The sequence below is a fragment of the Adiantum capillus-veneris genome, chromosome 1 (genome assembly GCF_014529385.1).
Source record: "Adiantum capillus-veneris isolate H3 chromosome 1, ASM1452938v2, whole genome shotgun sequence".
Taxonomy (NCBI): Eukaryota; Viridiplantae; Streptophyta; class Polypodiopsida; order Polypodiales; family Pteridaceae; genus Adiantum; species Adiantum capillus-veneris.
The window spans coordinates 159,182,280-159,205,627 of NC_140931.1; the positions used below are offsets into that span (position 1 = coordinate 159,182,280).

Genomic DNA, 23,348 nt, shown 5'->3' on the forward strand with positions numbered 1-23,348 from the left:
AACTACGAGTCGACGAGGGGGGGGGAGGGGGGGGTGGTGGTGGTTGAAGGCTCTCATGGGAGAGAGCCCTTGCACACAAGAGTCAAGAGTCAATTGAATTTTTTTTCTTAAAATAACCGACTGTCGAAAAATTGTCGATTGCCAAAAATGATGTGTATGGCTCCCCTGCTTCAATGACTCTACCAGCGCTGCCTTTGGGCACTGAGTGTGTGTGTGTGTGTGAAAACACCACCATCGCCCTCCCCTTTGCTTCGATTGACTAGCGTTGTCTGCTTGGCCTCGTTTTGTAGCCGACTGTTGCCCAATGGATCCCCCAATGAGTGTGTGTGTGTGTGAGCTTTACCGGATTTCGATTCAGGTCGACTGCTTCTGCTCCCCCCCAAGCTACTCAAGGCCTTCAATTCCCCCCATTGCAATGCTTTGTCTATGCTTTCAATCAAGTCTCTATTGCAATTGATGCCAACTTACTGTTGAGAACCTGCTGCCCGTAATTCCCAAGCTTGCAAGCCTGTGGGATCTGCCACCGAGACACCGAGTGTGTGTGTTGACTTCTGTAGCTCGCCTCACATCAGCTAGCTTCACAAGAAATCATGTTCTCAACGCTGCCAAGCTTGATCTCATGCTGGTTCCCAACCCTGCTGCTCAAAATTGCACCTTCTACATCGCTGCCTATTGCCAGCTTGAGTGTGCGTGAGAGCCATGCTGCTCGAGCTCGCTCTCTTGCCTCAAGCTTCAACTCTAATTGCCTGACTGTAACTGATTTCAAGGCTTTGGTTTGTACCCAATCCTGCTATTCCTACTCCTACTGTGTCGATTATGCTGCCAACTTTCTCGCAAGCCTAATTGCAGATTCCAATACAAGCCTTCAAGGCTTCAATGCTTGCTAAGTTACTGTCTACCGAGCTGAAGCTCGTACTCCTCTGCCCGAATTCAGCTCCTAAAGCTTGCTCAATTTCATTCGAGCCTTCAACTCTTGTCCTTAGCCTGCTTGATTGTACTCGGCTGCATTCAAGTGCTCACCTCTTGCACTGCAAGATTTGCTCAAACTCGAGCTACTGCCTTGAGTCCTGCTCCAAGCCTTGCCTTGCTGCCCGTTGTGTCGATTTCCTGTGCTCAAGATCTGCAAACGTCTTATGCCTTTGACTCGTATTGTATTTCCCGAGAGCTACAAACCTGCAAGCCTTCGATTTCAGTTGGTTGCCTCAATTGGTTTGATTTCCCCCATTTGAGCCCTCCTTTTGCTTCTCGGTTCTCTGGCTGCCCCAATGAGCTCACTACAAACTGGTGCTCCCACAGTCGATCAAGCTCGAGCTTACACACTGCATTGCCGGAAGGTTCCGAGTGCCTGCTCCCTTATCTCGATTGGGGTCGTTGCATGCGCGGTGAGCCGGGGCTCGGGGTCGGATGCCTTGAGCTCTGATACCAATTGTTGTGTGCGTGTACGGAGTGTGTGCAAGAGAGGGGAAGAAGAGAATGGGGAAGGGGTAGGCCTACACCCCAACAAAGGGATCGGCTCAGATAGATGTAGTGGATGCAAAATGGCATGTGAGGACCTCCCTCACCTATTCAAGGATTGCTCGGCTATCAATGGGCTAGCAAGGAAAACATGTAAGTGGGTTCAAAGGACATGGAGGATAGGTTTCTTCAAGAATGACTTGTTCCTTGGAGGGATGAGGTTGAAGAGCCAAGCGCTCCTCGTATGTACTCAAATCGTCAGATTCTGCTACTTCCAAAAAATTTGGAAGGCTAGGAACTGTAGGGTGTTTGAGAACGCGTTTGTCACTGCTAGCTTCACAGAGATAGTACTTGAAGCAAGGAACTGATTGTCTCCATGGGTAAAAGGAAGGACTCAGACAATTGATATTGGGCCATTAACACCGTTCTGACAAGGTAGTTAGTTGCTGCTTTGGAAAGTCTAATGTAATTTGATGTCCCTAAAGACTAGTTACAAGCTTGAGGTTTCTTTGTACATTATTTTGGTGAATACAATACACACACTCACTATTGCACTATTGTGAGTTTGGAAAAAAAAAGATACAGTGGGGGCTTGGTGTTGCTTATATACTAGCCTTGGGGTGAAGTACCCCTCCTAAGTAAATTGCCCTGCCCAAGACTTTGACAAATAAGTAAAATAAATACCCTTCCTAAGTAAATTGCCCTACCCAAGACTTTGACAAATAAGTAAAATAAATACCTAGAGCCAAAATAAATATTGAGATCACATTGGGCTATTTACTTGAGATGCTATAACTTTAAGATGATCTTCTATGGTGCCAAGTCCACCAAAACAATTGCCCTTTGCACAACATTTGCAAATTCATAACTATATCGGCAAAGCATCCACTATCTAAAGAGTTTTGAGCTCATAGAAGAAAATTCGGATACTAGAATACCTTTTGCATTGTGTTATCATTCTTGAGGCTCCAAGGCATCTCTCCTTAATACTGTTCCCAAACCTCAAGGAGCTCACCACATGATTGGGGTTGTGGAGTTAGCTAATCTATCAAGTAAAAGATTTTTCAAACTATAGCTTTCTAAAGTGCAAAGAGATGCATTATGTGCAACGGGATGCTTAAGACCATGGTAAAAGAAAAACCATACAAAAGTATGGCGTGAAGTTGGCATCAACAACTTATCCATAAATTTGAAGGGAACGTGCTCTTTCCTCATCATTTTTTGGCTTGCCCAAAGGGCAAAGGCTATAGAGATGCCTTCTCTTTTTGCTGACTAAAATAGAAAAAAGATTGAGTTACATTTTTAAACATTTTTTGCTGGGCCAAAAATGCTGATTGGTTGAAATAAGATAGTGGGCATTCATTGTTACAAAACAATGTCAAGAAAATGATGAAGCATTGAAATGGCGGTCTTGAGAAGAGGCATCAGGCATAATGTCTTTGGCATCATTGCACACAGTGGGTGGCTGGGTGGGTGTAGCTAGAATACGTTCGGAGGGAATTGAAGGTGGGCCGTCTCAAGGGAAGTGAAGGTGTAGGGCTAGCAACCTTATGATTTTTGTGCTCCCATAATCACCTCTCCAACTGCCGCTACTCCACGTATTGCTTGCCTGTTTGGGCAGCTGCTCGACACCGCCCGTTCTTGAGTCCCCCTGTCTGCCACAACATCTCTGTGGGCAACTGCTCAACACCACCCCTTCTCGAGTCCCCCTGTCTGCTATATGACACCGCCCGTTCTTGAGTCCGCCTGTCTGCTACATCTTCTCTGTGGGCAGCTTTTCAACACCACCCCTTCTCGAGTCCCCCTGTCTGCTACGATAATTGTCTCACGCATCCACGTGGACTTTATGGTGTATAAAGCTCAAGGAGGCTAGCCAGTTTACAACGGTAATGCCCCACTTAGAAGCAAAGGATGCTCTTACATGTCGCTGACGGATTGAAGCAAGATGACATTAAAAGGTCTTTACTGTGTAGAGAAGGTTGGCACTCGGAGGCGACGGGAGGCTAAGCACGAGTTTTGTAATGTGGTGGAGCTCGGAGATCGAGGCCATGCCATGGGTGTGCAGATGGAAAAAGTTCGGTGGTTGGATATGGTCAGCAATGGTGAAACTGAAGCAAGGCTAAGAAGGGTTTTTTTATAAAAATGTAAAGCTGGAGTAAAAATTAAAGGAAAAAGAAAATGAGCGTGCAGCTGAAAAGAGTGGTGCCCTGCATGCAGTGGAGTGGAGTACATGGCTCGCAGTTGAGGGTGGCGCTACAATGGGCTCGAAGGAAAAGAAGAGTTGGGCTTCAGTTCTGCATGGAAAGGGGCAGCCATTGTTGATTGAGCAGAGAAGCAGGGAGGACAAGTTGTAGAGAAGGGGTGTTGCTTGCATATAAGCAAGGGGAGGCAATAACATCGGGGGAGGTCCGAGCTGTCGAAGGTGAAGGGCCTTGGGGTGCTACAGAGCATAGGTCCTCGACCTCCACCATTTGTATGTTAATTAAGTAACGAGCTGCAAGCAGAGAAGCAGGAGGCCATGAGCCCGAGAGGAGCAGAGAGCCCTGCAGGGGGCTATTGTGGATGGCAAACAGGGAAATAAGGTCTCGTGATTATTTCCAGAATGGAAGGCTGTGAGCAGCCTGACTAGAGGAAGGGAATCTGCAATCGCTTCAAGTGATAGAAGGTGTTCGTTGGTAGCAACCGAGAGGAGGAGGGGCTAGCTCGGGCGTGAACAGGAGGGCAGGGCCGCCAATTGTGGAGAGCTCACAGTCCAGAGAGGAGGCGCTACAGGGAGGTTGGCCAAGGGCGGTCGATCAAGATAAAAAGGGAATGCTAAAGCCATCTAAGGGGTGTGCTACCTGTAGAGGGTAGTTTCCAAGAGCCAAGCAAGATAAGGGTGTCTCCACAAATTCGCATGAAAAAGATCAAAGAGAGATACATGAGTCTTGAGAGAGTCAAAGGGGCACACCATATCGGGTGTAGAAGACCGAGAGCTAAGAAGACAAGGATCTAAACGAGCATTGATCAAAGTGGGAGATCATTAGCATGACTGGAGCATCCTCATTATTATAAGAGTTGCATGCAAGCCAGATGGAGGTTGAAGAGGACCATAGTGCAAAGGTACCTATGTGAATCAGTTAGTTGAACAACTCTCTCTTATGTCTTATGATGGTCAGTCCCTGCTAAAAGAAGAGGTATGGTTTGTTTGTGCATCCAACTTAGTTGAAGAACGGGTTCTTGAGAATGACTTCAGGAGCTAGAAACAATAAGATTGTCATGTTGAAGTGATTTGTCTATGTAGGGGATGGGGAAACCTTGCCTTGATGGACATGTAGAGGTGCATTTTGTAGTTTGAGAGTTGGTGTGTGGCCGTGGAGAGGTGGCTCCGGCAATTTATTGTAGAGATGAAGGTGCTGCCAGCCCTACAAGTAATGAGGTATCAGATCAATTTTTATATTGCTTGTCCAACGTTGTGGTGATTGAGCAGGAGTTTGAAGAGCAGGTTGAAGCGTCAACAAGTCATACTTTTGGGACTCAAGCGTCAGTTTCTGAGCTAGTTATAGAGGTTCTAGATATAGGTTTGCAGAGGGAACACGTTTGCTTGGCTATATAGCAGGTGAAGGCAAATGTCATGGTATTGTTACTTCATGCTATGGTGTTAATAGATGTGCTATTGATGATTGCTTTACAGATAGCTTTGCACCGATTGCAACACTTTCTTGATGTGGATTATGCCATGGGGTTTGCTTTAACATGTGGCATGCCAGTTGCTTATGGTGCAAGTGCTTCAAGAGATGGCATATAAAACGGCTTGAACATGCACGCTTTATAGGTAGAAGGTTATGGCCAATGCCATATATGTGGTCCAGGGGATGATGGCTATCAGTCATGGGAAGCGATTGTTGTTTCTTTTGATCCAGGCGATAATAGTCCATGACTTATCTCAAGCAGGTTGCTTTGTTTTTCTATCTAGGTGGAGGCTACACCATGCTTGGTGGAGCCTCTGGCATTTGAGCAAGGAGGGTGATGTAACAGATGATCTGTTTTCTCTATCTCTATACTATTTATACATTGGCTATATATCATCGTTTTCTTATACAATCTCATTGTATGATTCTCTATATATCATTTTCTCTTTCAGAGTCCTATTTTACCTAAATAATGTTCTGGGTGAGTAGCAACTAGGGGTGGGAAATGATGATCCAGCCAAACCTTGTTGCTTCTTCAAGGACATGCCAGAAGCCCATGCATGCAAGCTAGCAAGCAGATGGCGGGGTGGTTGAGTATGTACTAAATGAAGCGCACAACAGATGTCATTGAAATGTATGTGTCAGATGTGGCTTTTAACAAGTTGAAGATATTTTTCTAGCTCAACTAGTCAGAGAGTTTAAAGATGTTTATCATCACATACGGAGGTCACATAGTGTGTACGCAGAATGACTGCTCCAATTTAAGGAGCTCAAGATTATCTTTTTGTCCTTGAAGGACAGGTTACGGTTGGGTATAGTCGTGAGGTTGTACCTTTTTCCTTGACCTGTCATAGCCGGGTTGCTTGGAGAGCACAAAGGAGAGAAGACGGTTAGCCTTAAAGGCTTGCCAAAAGCATTCAGAAGGGGGGTATTGCAGTTGAGTAGCGGTTTGGTAATGCGAGCTTTGAAGCAAAGTCCACACTGCATAGGGGGTTGGGATATGAGCTCCGGGAGCTGAAGGTGAACAAGATCGAGAGGCTTGAAGGCCATATTGCAGGAGAATGTGGCGTTGGAGAGGCCAAGTAAGGCCCTTTGTGGCTACTAAGGTCGAGACAGGAAAATAAATCAAAGCCAATAAGGGGTTTCCATGAGAGAGCCTAAGTTGAAGTACTGATATGGCCAGATGGCCGAAGCTCCCATAACGCAAAATGAAGGGTTGTCCATTGTAATTGCCGACGAATATGACGCCCTGTCCTGGCTGGAATTTCTTGTTTTGCCTTGTCCAATGCGGCTCAACCACCTCTCGTGTCTAATGTAGCCATAACCCTCTATATGCATCCTTGTGTGTTGACCGGATTCAACATCGCTAATGCACTCCTCCCCCTTGTCTACTGTTGGGCATCGCCATCTATTGCTCCATCTACACAACAAATCTAAAGAAATAATTTAAAAACTTAAAATTAGGGAAATAGAAAATAAAAAGGAGAAATGAGCAAGTTTTCACATATTTCTAACAAATTGTGGCTAAGATTCACAAGTCCTTGCTCAATTGCATTGGAAGAAAATTTGTACAATTTTACAAGCACTTCAGTATTGAATCATGGCAAGGCTTTGAACTTGGACTTAATATTGTGTCCCATTGGACGAAAGTGGGCATACAGCATATAGTGCAAAGGTTTGCATTGAATGAAGTCTAGTCTGGTTGTATGCACTACAAATTTTGCGCTCTTTCAATTTTTGTAGTGCTCTATGTCTTGCACCAATCCAACAGGACACAACCTTTAGAAATTCAGAATTGTTGCACTTGTTTAAATTGCAATAGTGATATTTACCTTCCACTACTCCTCTCAAGGGCGGGCCTTGTGATTTTATCACTTGTTTCCCAAGTATTGTTCAATGAATTACCTATCCATTGTTGAAGGGTGAATTATGCTTCTCCTCCAATGTTGGGTGTGGATATTTTTTTTTGATACCTCAATTTCTTGGAGAGGAAGATAATCAGCTTTGTGGACTCATGAGCTTTCCACAGTTGAAATATGGATGCCTTATATTAGGGCCAATTTAAGTTTTGGTGAAATTTGCAATACTTGGCTAGGGTGTATACCCTCCTCCTTCAAAACTCCTAGCATATGTCCTTGGTGAGTTCTTAGCTTCAACCCTCTATGACCTATGTGCAGACTTCTTTGAACCAAGAATGTTCACTTCTTGGTTTCCTCCTAACATTAAACGCGAGAGATCCCACCCTTAGGGGACTATACAAGACATTGTATATTCATGACTATCGTCAAAATACAACTTAAAGATTTTACACTTCACACCACATAGGAATCTACCTACGCGCTATGGATCTATCTATGTGCCCACTCAAAGCTAGCTGGACCAACTCAAGAATACCTAGTGCTGAGTGCTATCCTTGGTAGAGATATGCGAGTGAAGGTGAGAGAGAAGGAATATCCTAGAAGTATCATGAAATATTAACCCCCTATATGAGTCATAAATCTTTTGATTATATCTCAATGAATTTCTTTTTTAAAAGCACTAAAAAATAATACAAATCTTAAGCATACAAAAGTGTATTTACATGTGTAGTGGAGCCATACCATTTAAGGATCAACCGGCCTACCCATCTTATCCCCTCCCCTACGAACAAGGAGAATCTCACCATTTAAGGATCAACCAGCTTAACCATATGATCCCCTCCCCTTCGAACAAGGAGAATCTCATTCCCGTCACCATTTCACCACCTATCCCGACTCAGTAATGGCCACTTCACCTCCCTGATCCTTTGAAAGGATTCTGATATGGCAACAATGGTAGCAATCAATACCTATTGAAAGGATCACCTTGAATACAGTTGGCAACAGTCAGGGGGATTACCCCTTTATTGTTTTCTTAATAACTGAGCCACATGATTCCTCAAGATCACTAGCTGACAGCCATGGAGCCGCATCAAAGAAGAATCCTATCATAAAACCATAAAACATGAAAACTTGCTATCAATCCGAGAAATATATCATCCATATTCAATAACATGTCTACGTAATGATATCATCCGATTGGATCATAATACATCATTTCTAACAACTAGCAGCATGACAAAGAAATCGGGGATTGGAATGGAGCAAGCTTTGTGGATGAGCTTTTTTCAAAAATTGCTCAACTCACCAAATCTAGAAAAAATGGTCGCTCTAAAAAGAGTTTTCAGAGCAAGATTTTGGAGTGAGCCTTCTCTCTCTCTATCTATCTATCTATTTATCTCTCTCTCTCTCTCTCTCTCTCTCTCTCTCTCTCTATATATATATATATATATATATATATATATTAGTATCCTCGCTCTTTAAGGTCTCTTCAGATAGTTTCCAATGATGTTAAAACTCTCTTCTTCTTCTTCTCAATCCCCTTTTGTCTTCCGCTACCCTATCTCTATTTCTCTATCTCTCCATCTCCCACTCCTTTAATCTGTGTGTGTGTGTGTGTGTGTGTGTGTGTGTGAGGATCGCACTCTTATGCAACAAAATGTATGTCACAAAGATTATGAGGAAAGGTTAAGGTGTCATCTCAAGAATAAAGTCACTTGAGGATAATACAAGTCCACCCCACAAATAGGTACACATGATCTATGAGAGCAACTCACGTTTGCGAATAAGCTTTTGGAATTGTAACGGGTATCTATGGAATGCAGGAATTGGCATTAATGAGCTTACCAATGACTCCGATGTGATACTTCTTGTTGAAACATGGGAGCATGATGCGTAACGAATTCTTGGATTTGACAAATACGATGTGCATTCTTTGATGTGGGCCAAAAATGCAAAGCAACATAGAGGCCAAGGAGGCGTAGCATGTATGACCAAAAAGAGTTTGAAAGATGTTTCCATTGTCAAAGAAGATAAGTATAAACGTTACTTATGGCTGAAAATCAACCCACCAAATGGTCAAGTCATGTTTGTGGCTCGTTGCTACATTCCTCACTATGACTTCAACTTTTATGCTCGCTTGGATATGGATAGAAATAAGTCCTTTGTTGAACTAGAGGAAGACATTGCTCATTACAAGGACTATGGTGAAGTCATTGTCTTTGAAAACATGAATGCTCACACAAATATATTACAACACGACACACAACAAGTCGACATGCTGCATGTCTCAAGAAGAATGAATGACTTATGATGCAAAAGAACTAGATCACTATGGAAAGTCACTTCTAAATATGTGCAATAGTACCAGAATGCTCATTGCAAATGGTGATCTCTATGGCAAGGCACTAATGACTTTACATGTAGAAAGCACAATGGTGATAGCGTGATTGACTATACGTTGTTTTCGGAAGACACTCTAGAATGCATACAAAGCTTTACACTTGGTGAATGGAATCCGAAATTGGATCATAGGATGTTATGTATTGACCTCAAGTGTGGTAAAAGACCCGAGCATGTAGCCTCCAATCATGATGTGAATCATTTGTACCTACGTCTAGACTTCAAAAGATCACTCATATATGCGGATATGGTAGACCAAATGTTAAGCATGACAGAGCATCAAGAGAGCCCAACATTAGAATGCAAGTGGAAAGTTTTCAAAGAAGTAATTTGCTCTTGTGCGAAGGAATTCTTTTCGATGAAACACATGTCTTGCAAAAGGTTTAAGAAGGGTAGCACCAAGAAGAAATGGTTTGACATGGAATGTAGTCAAGCCCGAAAACACTTGCTAAGGTTGGATGCAAGCAAAGACAAGGAAGTTTACTTGGAACGTTCACACACATACAAAGCACTTGTTCAAAAAAAGAGGAGAAGGTAGGAAGTCAAAAAACAACTCCTTTAGCGTAAGAGAAAGCACATGCTTGTGGCATGTTTTGGCAAAATCTAAAAGGCAAGCATGTTGAGAGCTTTGGTGACTCAACTCTTGAGGATATGTATACACATTGCAAGAATCTCTATGAGCAACCGAATGTTTGATAAGATGGAGTGTTGTAGCTCCCTTTCGTTTATGCCTCCCTTCTTTACCATTGAAGATGTATGCCGCGCACTTGAGAAACTTGCTACTCACAAGGCAGGGGACCTTCAAGGTGTCAAGGCTGAAATGATTAAATGGACAGGCAAGAAAACATAATATTGGATATGCGATATATTTAACCTTGCACTTCAGCATGGCATGCCTCATGATTGGAGTGCAAATTGGATCAAACCTTTGCACAAACGAGGAGATGTAAACAATGTGAATAAATATCGTACTATAATAATTGGCTCTTTGATGGCAAAGTTATTTGGATGTATCATGGAGATGAAGATAAGTGAATGGGCTGAAATGAACTGCAAACATGCACTTGGCCAAGCAGGTTTTCGAAAGCATCATAGCACTATTGATCACCTTGTCACTCTTCGATTTCTTATGAAAGCGTCTCGATTGAAAGGAAAAAAAAATTGTACTGTTGCTTTGTGATTTCAAGAAAGCTTTTGACATGGTACTACGAGGGAATCTTTGGAGACGTATGCAAAGCCTACAAGTATCTAGAGAATTTATGCATGCAGTCTTTCGCATCTACCAAAAAGTGATATGTTAACTACGTATGGGAGATGGAATTTCAAAATTTTTTGCAATCACCATTGGTGTCAAACAAGGATGCCCACTTTCCCCAACCCTCTTTGGGCTACTCATTGATGAATTGGAATGCATGGTTCTTGATTTTATGCAACAAGAAGGCATAGAGGAGGTTAAGATCGAAAATGCGGTGATCATGATTTTGCTTTATACCGATGATGTAGTGCTCTTGGCACATACCTTAGAAGATGCACAAAAGCTTATTAGTGTCTTGGAACGCTTTTGCCTACATAGCGGGTTGATCGTGAATGGATCCAAAACCAAGGTTATGCTTGTAAAGACCCTCAATGATGAAAATCCATGCATTGTATACAACAATGAGCAACTTGAAGTGGTAGATAGCTTCAAGTACCTTGGCCTTGAGGTTCCATCCAATCATAAATAGAAGCATTGCGCAATACGTCGCTTCGGAAAGAGGGCTTATCATGCATTTGAGAGCATGTGAAATGCTGGAGAGATCAAGTCTTGGGCTCTCAAAAAGTACCTCTTTGACACATTGGTGACACCGGTGCTTCTTCATGGAGTGGAGGTGTGGGGTGGTAGCATCGATAAGTCTATTTGGAAAGAGTTTGAGAATGTCCAAAAGCGTTTTCTCACCAACTTTCTCCAAGTCAAGACACAAACACCTTACATGCTCTTACTTCTTGAGTCTGGATTGCTTCGCAAGGTCTTGGGCATGCAAAGGGTTATGGAGTACATGCTTAAGACACAATGTAGCCCTTTGTATCGACTACTTAGAATCGCATATGAAGCAAGCCAAAAGGTCCAAAATACATGCAAGAGAAAAATACTAAGTTCGGGGTGGATGCTTGACATCAAGAAATAGTTTGGAAGATGGGATGCATGTCACTTGGTCAAGGATGCATCGATCGACTCCCAAGTTAATGAGGCCTTCTTACGACGCCAATGTACCACAGTTTGGGAGAAATCCAGAGGTTCTCGCTTAAGCCATTACACCACACACATTGCCCCAAACTACAAATCCCTCTTCTTCTCTGAACGAGGTAACCGAACCCATCCCTACATCCTTGAGCCCATCCCGTTGAGTGCGATCCATAGCATTGCCTCCATTCGTCTTAGCTCCCATTCTCTACACTGCGAGGTAGGACGTTGGGGCACTGGCGAGGAGTCTCATCGACTTTGCACCTTATGCCCTCGTCAAGTGCGAGAGAGTGAGTACCACACACTACCTGAGTGCTCAGCTTTTGACCACATTAGGTCCTCTTTTCCCATATATTCAGCCATGAGCTCTCCCTACATACCTTCCTCTCCCACCACGATGTGGACTCTCTATTGCGACGCTCATTTCAGCCATTTTTGAGCATCAAGAGTCACTTATGACCTCCACTCACACCACGTGACATGTTCATTTGGTCCCATAGGTCATATTTGACCTCCGAGAATGATAATAGAACTCTCTCTCTCTCTCTCTCTACCTCTATCTCCTCTGCCTTTTTATATACCTCCCTCTCCCTCTCTCCTTATCTCTCTCTCCTTCCTCCCCCCCCCCCCCCCCCCCCCCCCCCTCTCTCTCTCTCTCTCTCTCTCTCTCTCTCTCTCTCTTTTATGCACCTACATTCTACTCTATCTCTATTGTGTAATTAACTTTTTCATTGGCATGTTAACACCATGAATGCTAGTCTTAAAGATCCACCCTAACTCTACAAATAGTAGAACAATTTTCTTTTGAACAGACTCACACGTTTTTGAAAAGTCCCTCAGTAGGGGCCCAAAACGCTCTTTTTTAGTGAAGCCATTAATTAGTTGTGAGAGGCAAAAAAAAGGAAAAGGGGAAGGGTGAAGGGGGGGGTTAGGGTAGGGTAGGGGGTTTAGGTGTAGGGTAGGGGAGGAGTATTTTTTTAAAAAAAAAAAGTTTAAGGGCACCCCAAAGGGTACCGTAGGCTTGTAGCCTAGTGGTTAAGCTTGATCCTTATACTCTCCACGTGATGAGGTCAAATCCTACCCATTAGGAATGGTTTTAAATCGTGAGTTGATTGGAGATGTTGAAGCATCTTGGGAAGATTCTGTGTAATGAAAAGTGAAAGTAGAGCCAATAGGTCAATAGGTATGTAATGAGTATATCTCACTTTTGTGTTGCTTACATAGAGCCTGACGACATTTACTACTTGCCCAAGTTAAGTAGTAAATTACAATTTTACACAAAAAAGCTCTTTTTAAAAAAGTAAAATTTTGTTTTTAGCATTTACAACTCAAATATGACTCTCGGAGTCTTAGACACATCCTAACAAGATACTCAAAAATTTGCATGAAGTTTTTATGTCATGTGCAAACGTTATGCTTAAAATACTAGAATCTAAGCATGAACCACTTTTGTGGCCCATTACAGACTAGTGTTGATTAAGTAATGGTTTGTGGATACTCAAACTTGAATCTTGCTACACACACAAGATAATCTTGCTACACACACAGAGAATTTTGCATGCAGTTCATCCATGGGAGTAAACAAGTTGAAAAGAGCTTGCAACATGAGTTTGTGATTTTACTTAGAAAAATCAAATTTTGAATCAACAAACTTGCGCAACATGATCAATTCTAATATCCTACAAGATTTCATAGAAAACCAATAACATCTCATTTGAAAATCTTAAAGGAAAAAAATCAATCTTAGTCTCTTCTTAATCTACCAAAAAACCACACACACACACACACACACACACACACACACACACACACACACACACACACACACAAATATTTCAGATTGGTACATGATTAGAAAAAATATTAAAACCTTAACTAGGTAAGGTTTAACACACTCCTTTAATCAAAATTAAAGCTAAAGGAAAACAATCAATCTTAGTCTCTTCTTAATCTACCAAAAAACACACAAGCAAATATTTCATATTTGTACATGATTAGAACAATTATCAAAACCTTAACTATGTAAGATTTAACACGTGCCTTTAATTATAATTAAATCTTGACATCACAAAAAAAAACAAAAATTTAACCATGTATACCAATTGCATGGATAGATCATGAAAAATCAATTGTAGTAGATGCTCTCCATCATAGGCTATGAGCATGAAAGAGAGTGAATAAGAACAAAGTTGTGGATAGAAATGAACAGAAGTATATTCCAAGAGAGATCTTCATCTCCATAAGCTTAATAAAAATCTATAATGTGTATTCTTGCAACATAACAAGCTAACAATATCTACCAACCAATCCAAGTATTCCAAGTCAATCAGTGACATATCATCTACAACTTGTAGCCTATGAATCCAAATGTATCAACCATTAATCCAAAGCCTTGAAAACCTTAAGTTCTTCAGATATAACCATAAGCCTATTCCCAACATAGCCACAATAGGTAGTTTAAGCACTTTTCAAGAAAACAAAGCCTAACTTTGTAAAAGAAAATTTATCTTAAAATACACATGAATCAAAATAAAATTCTCATCCCAAATGCTAGTATAGCAGTTATAATATATCTAAATAATAGTAGAATAAAATATGATATTGAACATTTAAAGTGGCATATGGTTCATTAATTCAACTAACAACACATGTAATCTAAGACAAGCAAAAGAAATTAAGCATGCATGCCGATTATGAGTTTAGATATCATAAAGGGAAATATAATGTAGTAGTAGATTCCCTTAATAGGATGGCTATGACAAATGAATTGAGTTTCACTCAATTTAATAGTGATTTTCTTGAATCATTAAGAGGGAAATGGCAGGTTTATCCAACATATTCCAAGATATGGGAAATCATCAAAAAGGGGGATCTAGTTCAAGAGATTTCCAATGAGAATGAAGCATCAGCAAGTGTTTTAGAAAAATTCAAGTGGAAGAATTTTTCCATAGATGATGGCTATTTACTCTACAAAGATAAGGTATGTGTCCCAAAAGATGAAGAGGTTAGGCACCAGATACTCTATGAGTGCCATAATAGTCCAAGTGCGGGACACCCATGTGTAAACAAGACTTATAGTATTGTTAGGAGGAATTTTTTTTGTCAGATCAATAAGGCCAAATGGCTTAATATGCGAGAGTTACTTCATTCGTTAGACATCCTTCAGGGAAATGGAAGAGCATCCAATGGATTTTATAGTTGAATTACCTAGAACATAGAGGGGATATGACTCTATCTGCATAATAGTGAATATATTAGCCAAAATGGCTAGGTTTATTCCAAGTCAATTTGATGTTAAAACTCTTGAGTTGGCTATATTATTTGTTAGAAAATATCTATTAACTATATGGATTACCATCAAACATTGTGTCAGATAGAGAACGAAAGCTTAATAAACTTTTTTGGAGACATGTGGTTAAGAGGTTGGACACTAAAATAAGCATGATTACAGCTGACATCCACATTGGTCAAACTGAAAGGGTTAATCAAATCCTACAAGATATGCTACGAGCATATGGAAGTAAATGGCTATAATAGAGTTTTCATATAATAGCACCAAGCACACTTCCGCTTTACAGCCACTAGAGCTTGTCCATAGTGAAGTTTATGACCCTATGGTGGCCAAGTATGTAGGAAAAGCTAGCTATTTTTTGAATTTCATAGACGATTCCATGAGGAATTTTTGGGTTTATCCTTTGCATCATAAGGATCATTTGCTCTACTTTACAAAAATTCTTAGCATTGGTAGAGAATGAGTGTGGCAAGAATATCAAAAGCTTGAGGATTGATAATGGTGGAGGGTACGTCTCCAAAGAGTTAGAAAATTTTTGTAGCAAGAGAGGCATTAAGAGGCAGATTATTGCTCCTTACATACCCAATCAAAATGGAGTTGTAGAACAGTTTAGGAGCAAGCCACAACCATGCGTTTTATGGAAAATGTGACTCAAGGATTTTGAACAGAGGTAGTACTAAGAGCAGTATACATCATTAATAGGTCACATACTATGCCATTGAATTACCAGATTCCAACAGAGCTGTAGTCTAAAAAGAAGCCATGTTATGATCATTTGTTGCATGTATTTGAATGCAACAAAATAAAAATTTTTTTCAGAAGGTTAGCAGGATCCCTTGATTGAAAATTTGGAAACCTTTGACTTTTTATAGTGAAATATAGTTGTGGGAAAAAATCACATGTTCATTTTTTTTTGTTATGCTATAGATGGAGAGATGGGATATCATCTCTAGCACCCAAAATCTTGCAAAGTAATTTGTAAATGCATGTTATCTTCAACGAGGTAAAGATGCACAAAAAACCTATCAAAGAGGTTGAGTATAGAAAAGGCACATTTAAGGACATTACTTCAAAATCTGTGAAAACTTAAGACTAGTGATGGACCTTTCATTAGCAACACTCTTATCAATACGGCAAATAGTACCAGTCAAGCTTTGATATGATCTAGTAGATCCTCACATCCACTTGAGCAGTTTCAGCTAGGGTTGAACTATGTCATGCTGATACAATGCGGTTAGCCATCTTCTTACAAAGAATCCATGAAAATGTATGATAGGATCAAGTGGGAGCGTGCCGTGAAATCTAAATATAACTTGATTGTCAATGATGACACATGTGACTCGGTTGAATTTTGAGAAGGAAAGTAGGCATTATGTTGCAAATGGATTTACAAGATGTTAGAAGCTGGACACACCCCACGGCAGTGACTACTCGGAGGACTCTTATTTTTTGTAATTATTCATTCATTAAGGAAAACCTGATTTTTCACCTTGTAATTATTGGGACTTATAGAAGTTTCCAGATTGTATTCCAGTTTTGATAGTTAGATTGAGTAGATGGTTGATTTTGGAACTTTAGGGTTTGAGAAATTGTAAGGTATATATACCACTTTTTGACCTTAATGAGAAAACCTTTTGTCATTTAAAAAAACAAGTTTGAAATTTGTGAGTGAGTGTACTGTGTACGAGAGAGAGAGAGAGAGAGTGTGAGCTTCATCTTGACGTTATGTGTGCTCCGGTGGTCGGAATTGAGTGCGGAGAGGTGCAGCGTGTTGCCCCCGACGAGAGCTACGCGCCAATACCTACATTGCGCGTGTACGGTCCGGTCTTGCGAGTTCCTTCTACGAGCTTCATTGGGTGTTTGGGTGAGTATACGTTGTCCGATTTTGCATTGCAACATATCCACACGTTCACATTGAGTAGAACTACACATTAGGAACTTTAGATTTTGGAAACGAAGACCTGCAGATTTCGGCTAGACATCCTACGTGTTTCTGCACCGGGTGTTTTGGGTCTGGATTTTGGTTCATAGACCCTAAGGAGAGCGACCTATTGGTATTAGTAGGGTCTCCTTTAAGTTCTATGGTGTTTCGAGATTGTTTGATGGGTGTTCGGCTCTAGAAAGCGTTGTAGGAAGTTTCCTCTTATGCACTCTTGAGGGCTGTGACTTAGACAATTGGTAGAGACCTCTGTAGGAATTAGTTAGGAGTCGGTCGAGTGTAGGTTGACACCTTATGCTTGCTTCCACGTGCATGCGGGTCGAGCTTCGTCCTTAGCTGACATTACATGTTAGGTGAGTTCTCACTGTGCTGACGTCCGTCGCGGCGTATCCATCCAACATTGGCGCCGCTGCCGGGGACGAAAAACTTAGGTAGGTGGACGAGACTAATCCTTGAGGATTGGGATTTTTGGCTTGCCAAGAGTCTCGCTTTACATTTAGATAGGATCAGAGGGTGGAGGACTCTCTAGGTCTTAGAGGGAGTCTAGGAAGCGTGTGTCTGGCCTAGATCCTTCGACTTAGGTAGATGAGGTAGACTTAGGTAGTTTTAGGTGGTAGTTGAGTTCTAGAGTAGGAGTTGGAGTGGTAGAAGCGGTGAGAGGAGAGTGTAAGGTCTCTAACCCCGACCAAAAAGAGAACCCTTATACCATGAAATGAACATAATGAAAAAAGTTACTATTTTTAGCAGTTTTTCAAATTCAGTCAGTGCCATGTTGTTTAGAATGTTATAAAGCTTCGAAATGTGAACTAAAATAATTTTTGTAAAAAACAATTCTGAAAATAGGAAGTTTTTGGTCACCCGACCCGTCCAGTTTTGATCGTCTCGAAAAACTACACCCGTACCCCAAATTTGAAAAAATGCATTTTCGGACCCCGAGGGCTGCTAAATATGGTAGGTACTCGGGCCACTACGCCTTAGTTAGAGCTTGCTATAGCAATTTTTGGCATCAAAATTCGACTCGTATGACCCGTTTTAGCCTAGAATCAAATTTTCTCAAAATTGCCCGGGGAGGTACCGAGGGCCCGGGACTGTGTGGGAACTGGTTCCATTCCACTCCAAACCAGCTTTAACAGCTAGGGGGCGCCCTCTTGCTTTGTGGGAGTCCTGGGAGAGTTTCCAAGCCAGTAACTAAGTCTCAGAGTCAGTTAACCAAGCCAACCTGACACTTGGTGGGTAGGGGAACTGAACTTTCCAATGCACAGACTGAGTGCTCACTCAGATGCTTATAGCTGCACAAATCGATTTTCAGCTTGTAGGAGCCTATTTAAAGGCCTGCACACACACACACACACACACACACACACACACACACACACACACACACACACACACACACACACACACACACACACACACACACACACACATATGCTCACACACACACAGTGCACACACACACACACACCTACACACACTCTGGGAAGGTGCTGCCGGAACACACACCTTTTGAAGGAGAAGCAAGGAGGGAGGTGCTGTCGAATTCTCGCCTCAAGAAGCTCGATTAGATCAGAGAATCGAGAGGATTATCAGCCCTTAATCACGGCAACCACGGTTTAATTAATGCTTTCTGCAAATCCTTTTCATTATCATCTAAATTTCTCGTTTATTATGCTTATTCCTAGTCATAATTCTCTATAATTACTCTCTAAATTCTCCTTAACCATATTCTATTATGTAATCATCATCCCATAGCTGAATTATCAGCCATTCATCACTCTTAATTAATGATTAGTGCACGATTATTAGAATTTTCTCTCTCTAGGTAACATAGAAATTAATCGGTAAGCTGGTAATTGTGTAGATTGATGAGAATCACTCTTTCTATCACGCATTAATATTGTAGCTGATTTAGATCCATCTCTGGTATGCATTAAGATATAATTAAGGTAAGATTAATCTGTCATTAAGTCTCTAAGAGGTGGTTTTTCTCACACCTATGCATGCGGTGATTGTGCACCCTCTAATTGCTTGGAAAGAGATTAATCGTGCTTAATTCATCTCTCTGGTAATTCCATTAGTGAAATCCTATTATTCTTAATCATGTAAGCCGAGTAATTATCTTTAGAGCCGGTTCCCATAGGATTATGTGTCATCCATAAGGATTGCTATATGGAAAAATCTAAACCTCTCATGTAGCAGGCATTGTTTGATGTTGCTAATCTATTATTTGGCTTGTTATGACGCTTACGGACATTAGCTCTTTTCCCCAAGTTAATTACTTAAAGTAGTGAGTTTAAAATGGCCCCGGTTAAGAGGACTCGCTTTGGTGGAGCCCACGACCACGAGGCAGGAACGAGCAAGGTGAACGGGAAGGGAAAAGCTCCCATGGAGGAACAAATACCGGCCATCTCACGGGCCATCGACGAAGAAATGGAAGAGGTAGATCATAATTTCATTCAAGTTTTTTAATTTAACATTGCACACATTTAGTTAGGAATGAAAATAACCCCAAACATGTTGGAGAAATCCGACGGAAACCTCGGCATTGAATTCATTGTACGTTAAGTTCTAAAGTAGGAAGGAAATGATTGATGGGTATGCTGGTTGCAATTAGGAAAGAATGTTTGCTAGGGAAAATTTAGCTCGACATGTTCATTTTATTTCCAATGTTGAATCAGTTCTGACCCCCCTACTGATCACAGGGGGCAGAGTTCCTCGTTAAGGGCTCTTGAATCCACGACTTGCTTTCTATGCGGTGGATACCCACGACTTGCTTTCTATGCGGTGGGAACCCACGTCTTGCTTTCTATGTGGTGGGAGTGTCCATGACGTGCTTTCTATGCGGTGGACATACCTAGTTGTATGGACAGCTAGGCGACAACGGGAGGAGTGAACTCTCGCTGGAGGGGGGATGTTGTACCTCCAGAACATTGGAACTCTTATGAATAAGTTTGAGTAGAATTTTTACTAGAATTCTGTCTTGGTGCTGTTTGCAATACTGGTTGAAGGGCTGTATTAACGAACAATGTGATTCGGAATTAAACAAGGAATTACAACCTTTGTGGTACTAATTAGGTCACACAAGGAAGTGTGAGTGTGGGGGTGGAAAGTGGGGGCTTGGCTCAGGTTGCCAATGCCTACGAGATGGGTGGTCCCGATTGGTCGGGAACTCTCTGTCCCCATTGTGCTTACTTCGATATTAGTAATACTCATTGCCCCTAGAGCGGTGAAATCTCGAGTGTACGTGCCTCTAAAACATGGGGAAAAAGGCGCTCGGAGTTTCTCTCCTCTTGGAAGGTGGGTCTTAGGATCGCTAGATAGTTCAAGTACGCTTCCCGTGCGAGGTGGAGCTAGATCTCCCTACTAGTAGGCTCGAACTCGACTCACTTTTTGATGAGAGATCGTCCGCTAGTCGAACCCTGAACCATGTTGTTTGCTTCCGCAATAGATCTAGTGGCCACCGGGTTCACCATTAGATCCGCCATTGGAAACGACGGGGTGGGGACCTCACACCTGGTATCAGAGCCTAGGTTAGACTGGGAAATAAAGTTGTATTGTTTGAACATTTAGAAGGAACAGAAAGTATACAGGTAGTTGATCCGAATTCCTTGCATTGGTGTTGCAGGAAGACCCCGTGCTCGAATATCGGAAGTTCGAAGTGTTTGAGCTTATTGATGAGCAAGCTCGAAGATCCCCAGTTTACCAGTTCAGGCGAGATTTCATGGAGATACAATTGAAGGCTTATACGCCACACTCCACTCGCATTGATAGAGGATGGGAACTTGATTGGACATTTCCAGGAGGGGTTTACTACATCAATGCTCGGAAGCTAGGATGCCTGGCTACCGACTTGAAGAAGATACATTGGGGAGAAGAGTTGAGAGTAATAGAGATATTCTACTTGGTGCTTACACGATTGGACCATACTATTTCAGACAACTCCAATCAAACCATCAACGACTGGCTCTTGGAGAAGGCTACCAACGTGATCCCAACAAACCGAGTCAAAACCTTTGGATTACTGAAAGCAGAACTCCGGCTTGATATCTTAGTTTATTATCCACTCAAGAATGAGTATAGAAACTATTACACGAATGAAGTAGTGCATCATGTGAATACCATCTCCTAGGCTTATTTTATACGCAATCCATAAAGCCATGTAATAAGCTGATCATCAGTTATCCTAAACCTTGTGGGGTTTCAATTGTAATAAATTTTCATCAATAAAGTGCTTTTTGTCTCTGAATCTCTGTCTCTTGATAAAGTAGAATCTTGAATTTTATTTAAAGTCTCGTGTCTATTTTGAAATCCAAGTAATGTATCAAGAATTCGTATAATCCATGTAGGTATCGCCTGTTGCTTTGTACTCATCAGCGGAAGAGAAGAAGCTTCTCCTTAAGCAAGCCCAACCTCCGATCTTTAAGGGCGAGGGGGCAAATGTGGAGAGAGATGCGGAAGTATGGATGGAAGCCATGGACGACTACTTTGAAGCTGCGGGGACCCAACCCGTAAATCAGACCATGCTTGCGATGTTCCGCTTGACTGGTGATGCCAAGATATGGTGGAAGCAACATTGCAGGGACATGGATATTAAGGGATCTTCCCAGTCCTGGGAAGACATTAAAGCTGCGATAATGGGACGTTATTTACCGCCTGTCTATAGAACCTTGAGGATGAATGAATTCTTTTCACTTCGGCAGCTGAATTCATCTGTAGAAGAATACTATGCAAAGTTTGTCACTCTTCGGAGATATGCTCCTAAGATGACCTTGGAACAACAGGTGGCAAGGTTCTGCCAAGAACTAATCGAGCCCCTGAATACTCGGTTGGAATCCCTCAGGCCGACGACGCTACAGGATACCTTGTTGAGGGCCAAACCTCTAGCTCTCGAAGTACAAAAGGCTAATCAGAACAGGAGGAATCATTGGGCAAAGAGGGCAAGGACCACTGCTTGGGATAACAGACCAACCAACCAAGCGTATAACCAGCGCCCTATTGTGGCTACCACTACAACCATGGAGTTTCCCGATGTTCGATGCTATGGTTGCGGCGAGCATGGACATTACAGATCCAATTGCCCCAGGAACATTCAGGCAACAAACGCCAATGCCATACCCTTGAATACCCGTGGGCGTGGCCAAGCTAATGAAAGAGGAGGACAAGGAAGGATGAACAGAGGGCGAGGGCGAGGGCGTGGAGCTACCGCCAGAGTGAATGCCGCAGTGGTACAACCAACTGTGGGTGACGAAGCAGTGGAGAGAGCAACCCTACATGCTGAAATTGACAATCCCAATGGTTGTGAGCAATACGCAGTCATTCATACGCCAGGATCTCTTAGAGGTGAACGAGTTAACTTCCTTATAGATTGTGGTAGTACTTTTTCATTTCTTTCACCCCAATGCATGAGGAAGCTACAGCTAGATAAGTATCCAACAAGCAAGCTAGTTGTAGAGTTAGCAAACGGCAAGGAAGTAGTATCTCAACATTCTGCAGGAACAATCGACTTTGATTTAAGGGGACACCCAATTTTTGCCCAATTTCGAACCCTACCCTTAGGATTCTTTGATGGGATACTAGGGATGGACTGGCTAAAGCAAAATAGGGCCCACATACATTGTGCACAAGGGAAATTTACTTTTACAGATAACTTGGGTAATGAAGTCTTAATCTAGGGGGAAAATGGGAGACCTAGGGCTACTCTAGTTAAGGCCAGCAGACTTTTGAAGGGACTAAGGAAGGGTCAGCAAATTTATGCGGTTAAACTCAACAAAGTGGACCAATCAGATACCTCACTTCTACCAAACTGGTTGAGGGAATATGAGGATGTGTTCCCAGAAGACCTTACGAATCTTCCACCACACAGAGAGGTAGATCATGAGATTGAGACTATTCTTGGATGTGAACCTATCTCAAAAAGACCTTATAAAACGTCACTTTCAGAGGCCATCGAACTCAAAGAACAACTTAGGCAACTCATTGAGCAAGTATTCATTCGACCCAGTACTTCTCCTTGGGGTGCTCCAGTTCTTTTTCAGAAGAAGAAGGATGGGACCTTAAGGCTATGCATAGACTACCGGGGACTGAACCAGGTAACTGTTAAGAACAAGTATCCAATTCCAAGGATTGACGAACTTTTGGACATACTCCACGGCGCCAAAATATTTACAAAGATAGATCTAAGGTCAGGATATTACCAAATCAGGATCAAGGAATCAGATATTCCAAAGACAACACTAGGTATGGGCACTACGAGTTCACAGTAATGTCTTTTGGTCTAACGAACGCTCCTGCAAGCTTCAATCGACTTATGCAGGATATTTTCAGACCTTACCTGGATGATTTTGTCTTGGTTTTCTTTGATGACATTCTGATATACTCTAAGAACGAGGCAGATCACGAAGAACATGTTCGCAAAGCACTTGATCTTCTTCGAAAACACCAACTTTATGCTAAAGAGAGCAAGTGCACTTTTTGCTTACCAAAAGTCAACTATCTTGGATTTGTCATATCG

At 42.0% G+C, this 23,348-nt stretch overlaps 1 protein-coding gene and 1 pseudogene across 2 annotated transcripts; both read left to right on the plus strand.

Annotated features, from left to right (window-relative positions):
- The first annotated feature begins 2,888 nt into the window (after positions 1 to 2,888).
- On the plus strand, positions 2,889 to 4,800 carry LOC147465891 (uncharacterized). The gene is made up of 3 exons (XM_086522557.1): positions 2,889 to 2,961; positions 3,333 to 3,341; positions 3,429 to 4,800. The coding sequence occupies exons 1-3, from the start codon at positions 2,889 to 2,891 to the stop codon at positions 3,593 to 3,595; spliced, it is 249 nt and encodes an 82-aa protein (XP_086378683.1). The 3' UTR covers positions 3,596 to 4,800.
- Positions 4,528 to 5,242, plus strand: LOC147465892 (uncharacterized; annotated as a pseudogene). The gene is made up of 3 exons (XR_015186623.1): positions 4,528 to 4,557; positions 4,796 to 5,053; positions 5,129 to 5,242. The product of XR_015186623.1 is annotated as an uncharacterized LOC147465892 (transcript).
- Positions 5,243 to 23,348: the final 18,106 nt, after the last annotated feature.

What these genes read in the sequence shown, in the direction of transcription:
- LOC147465891 (XM_086522557.1), top strand. Translation starts at nt 2,889, where the DNA reads ATGTCTTTGGCATCATTGCACACAGTGGGTGGCTGGGTGGGTGTAGCT.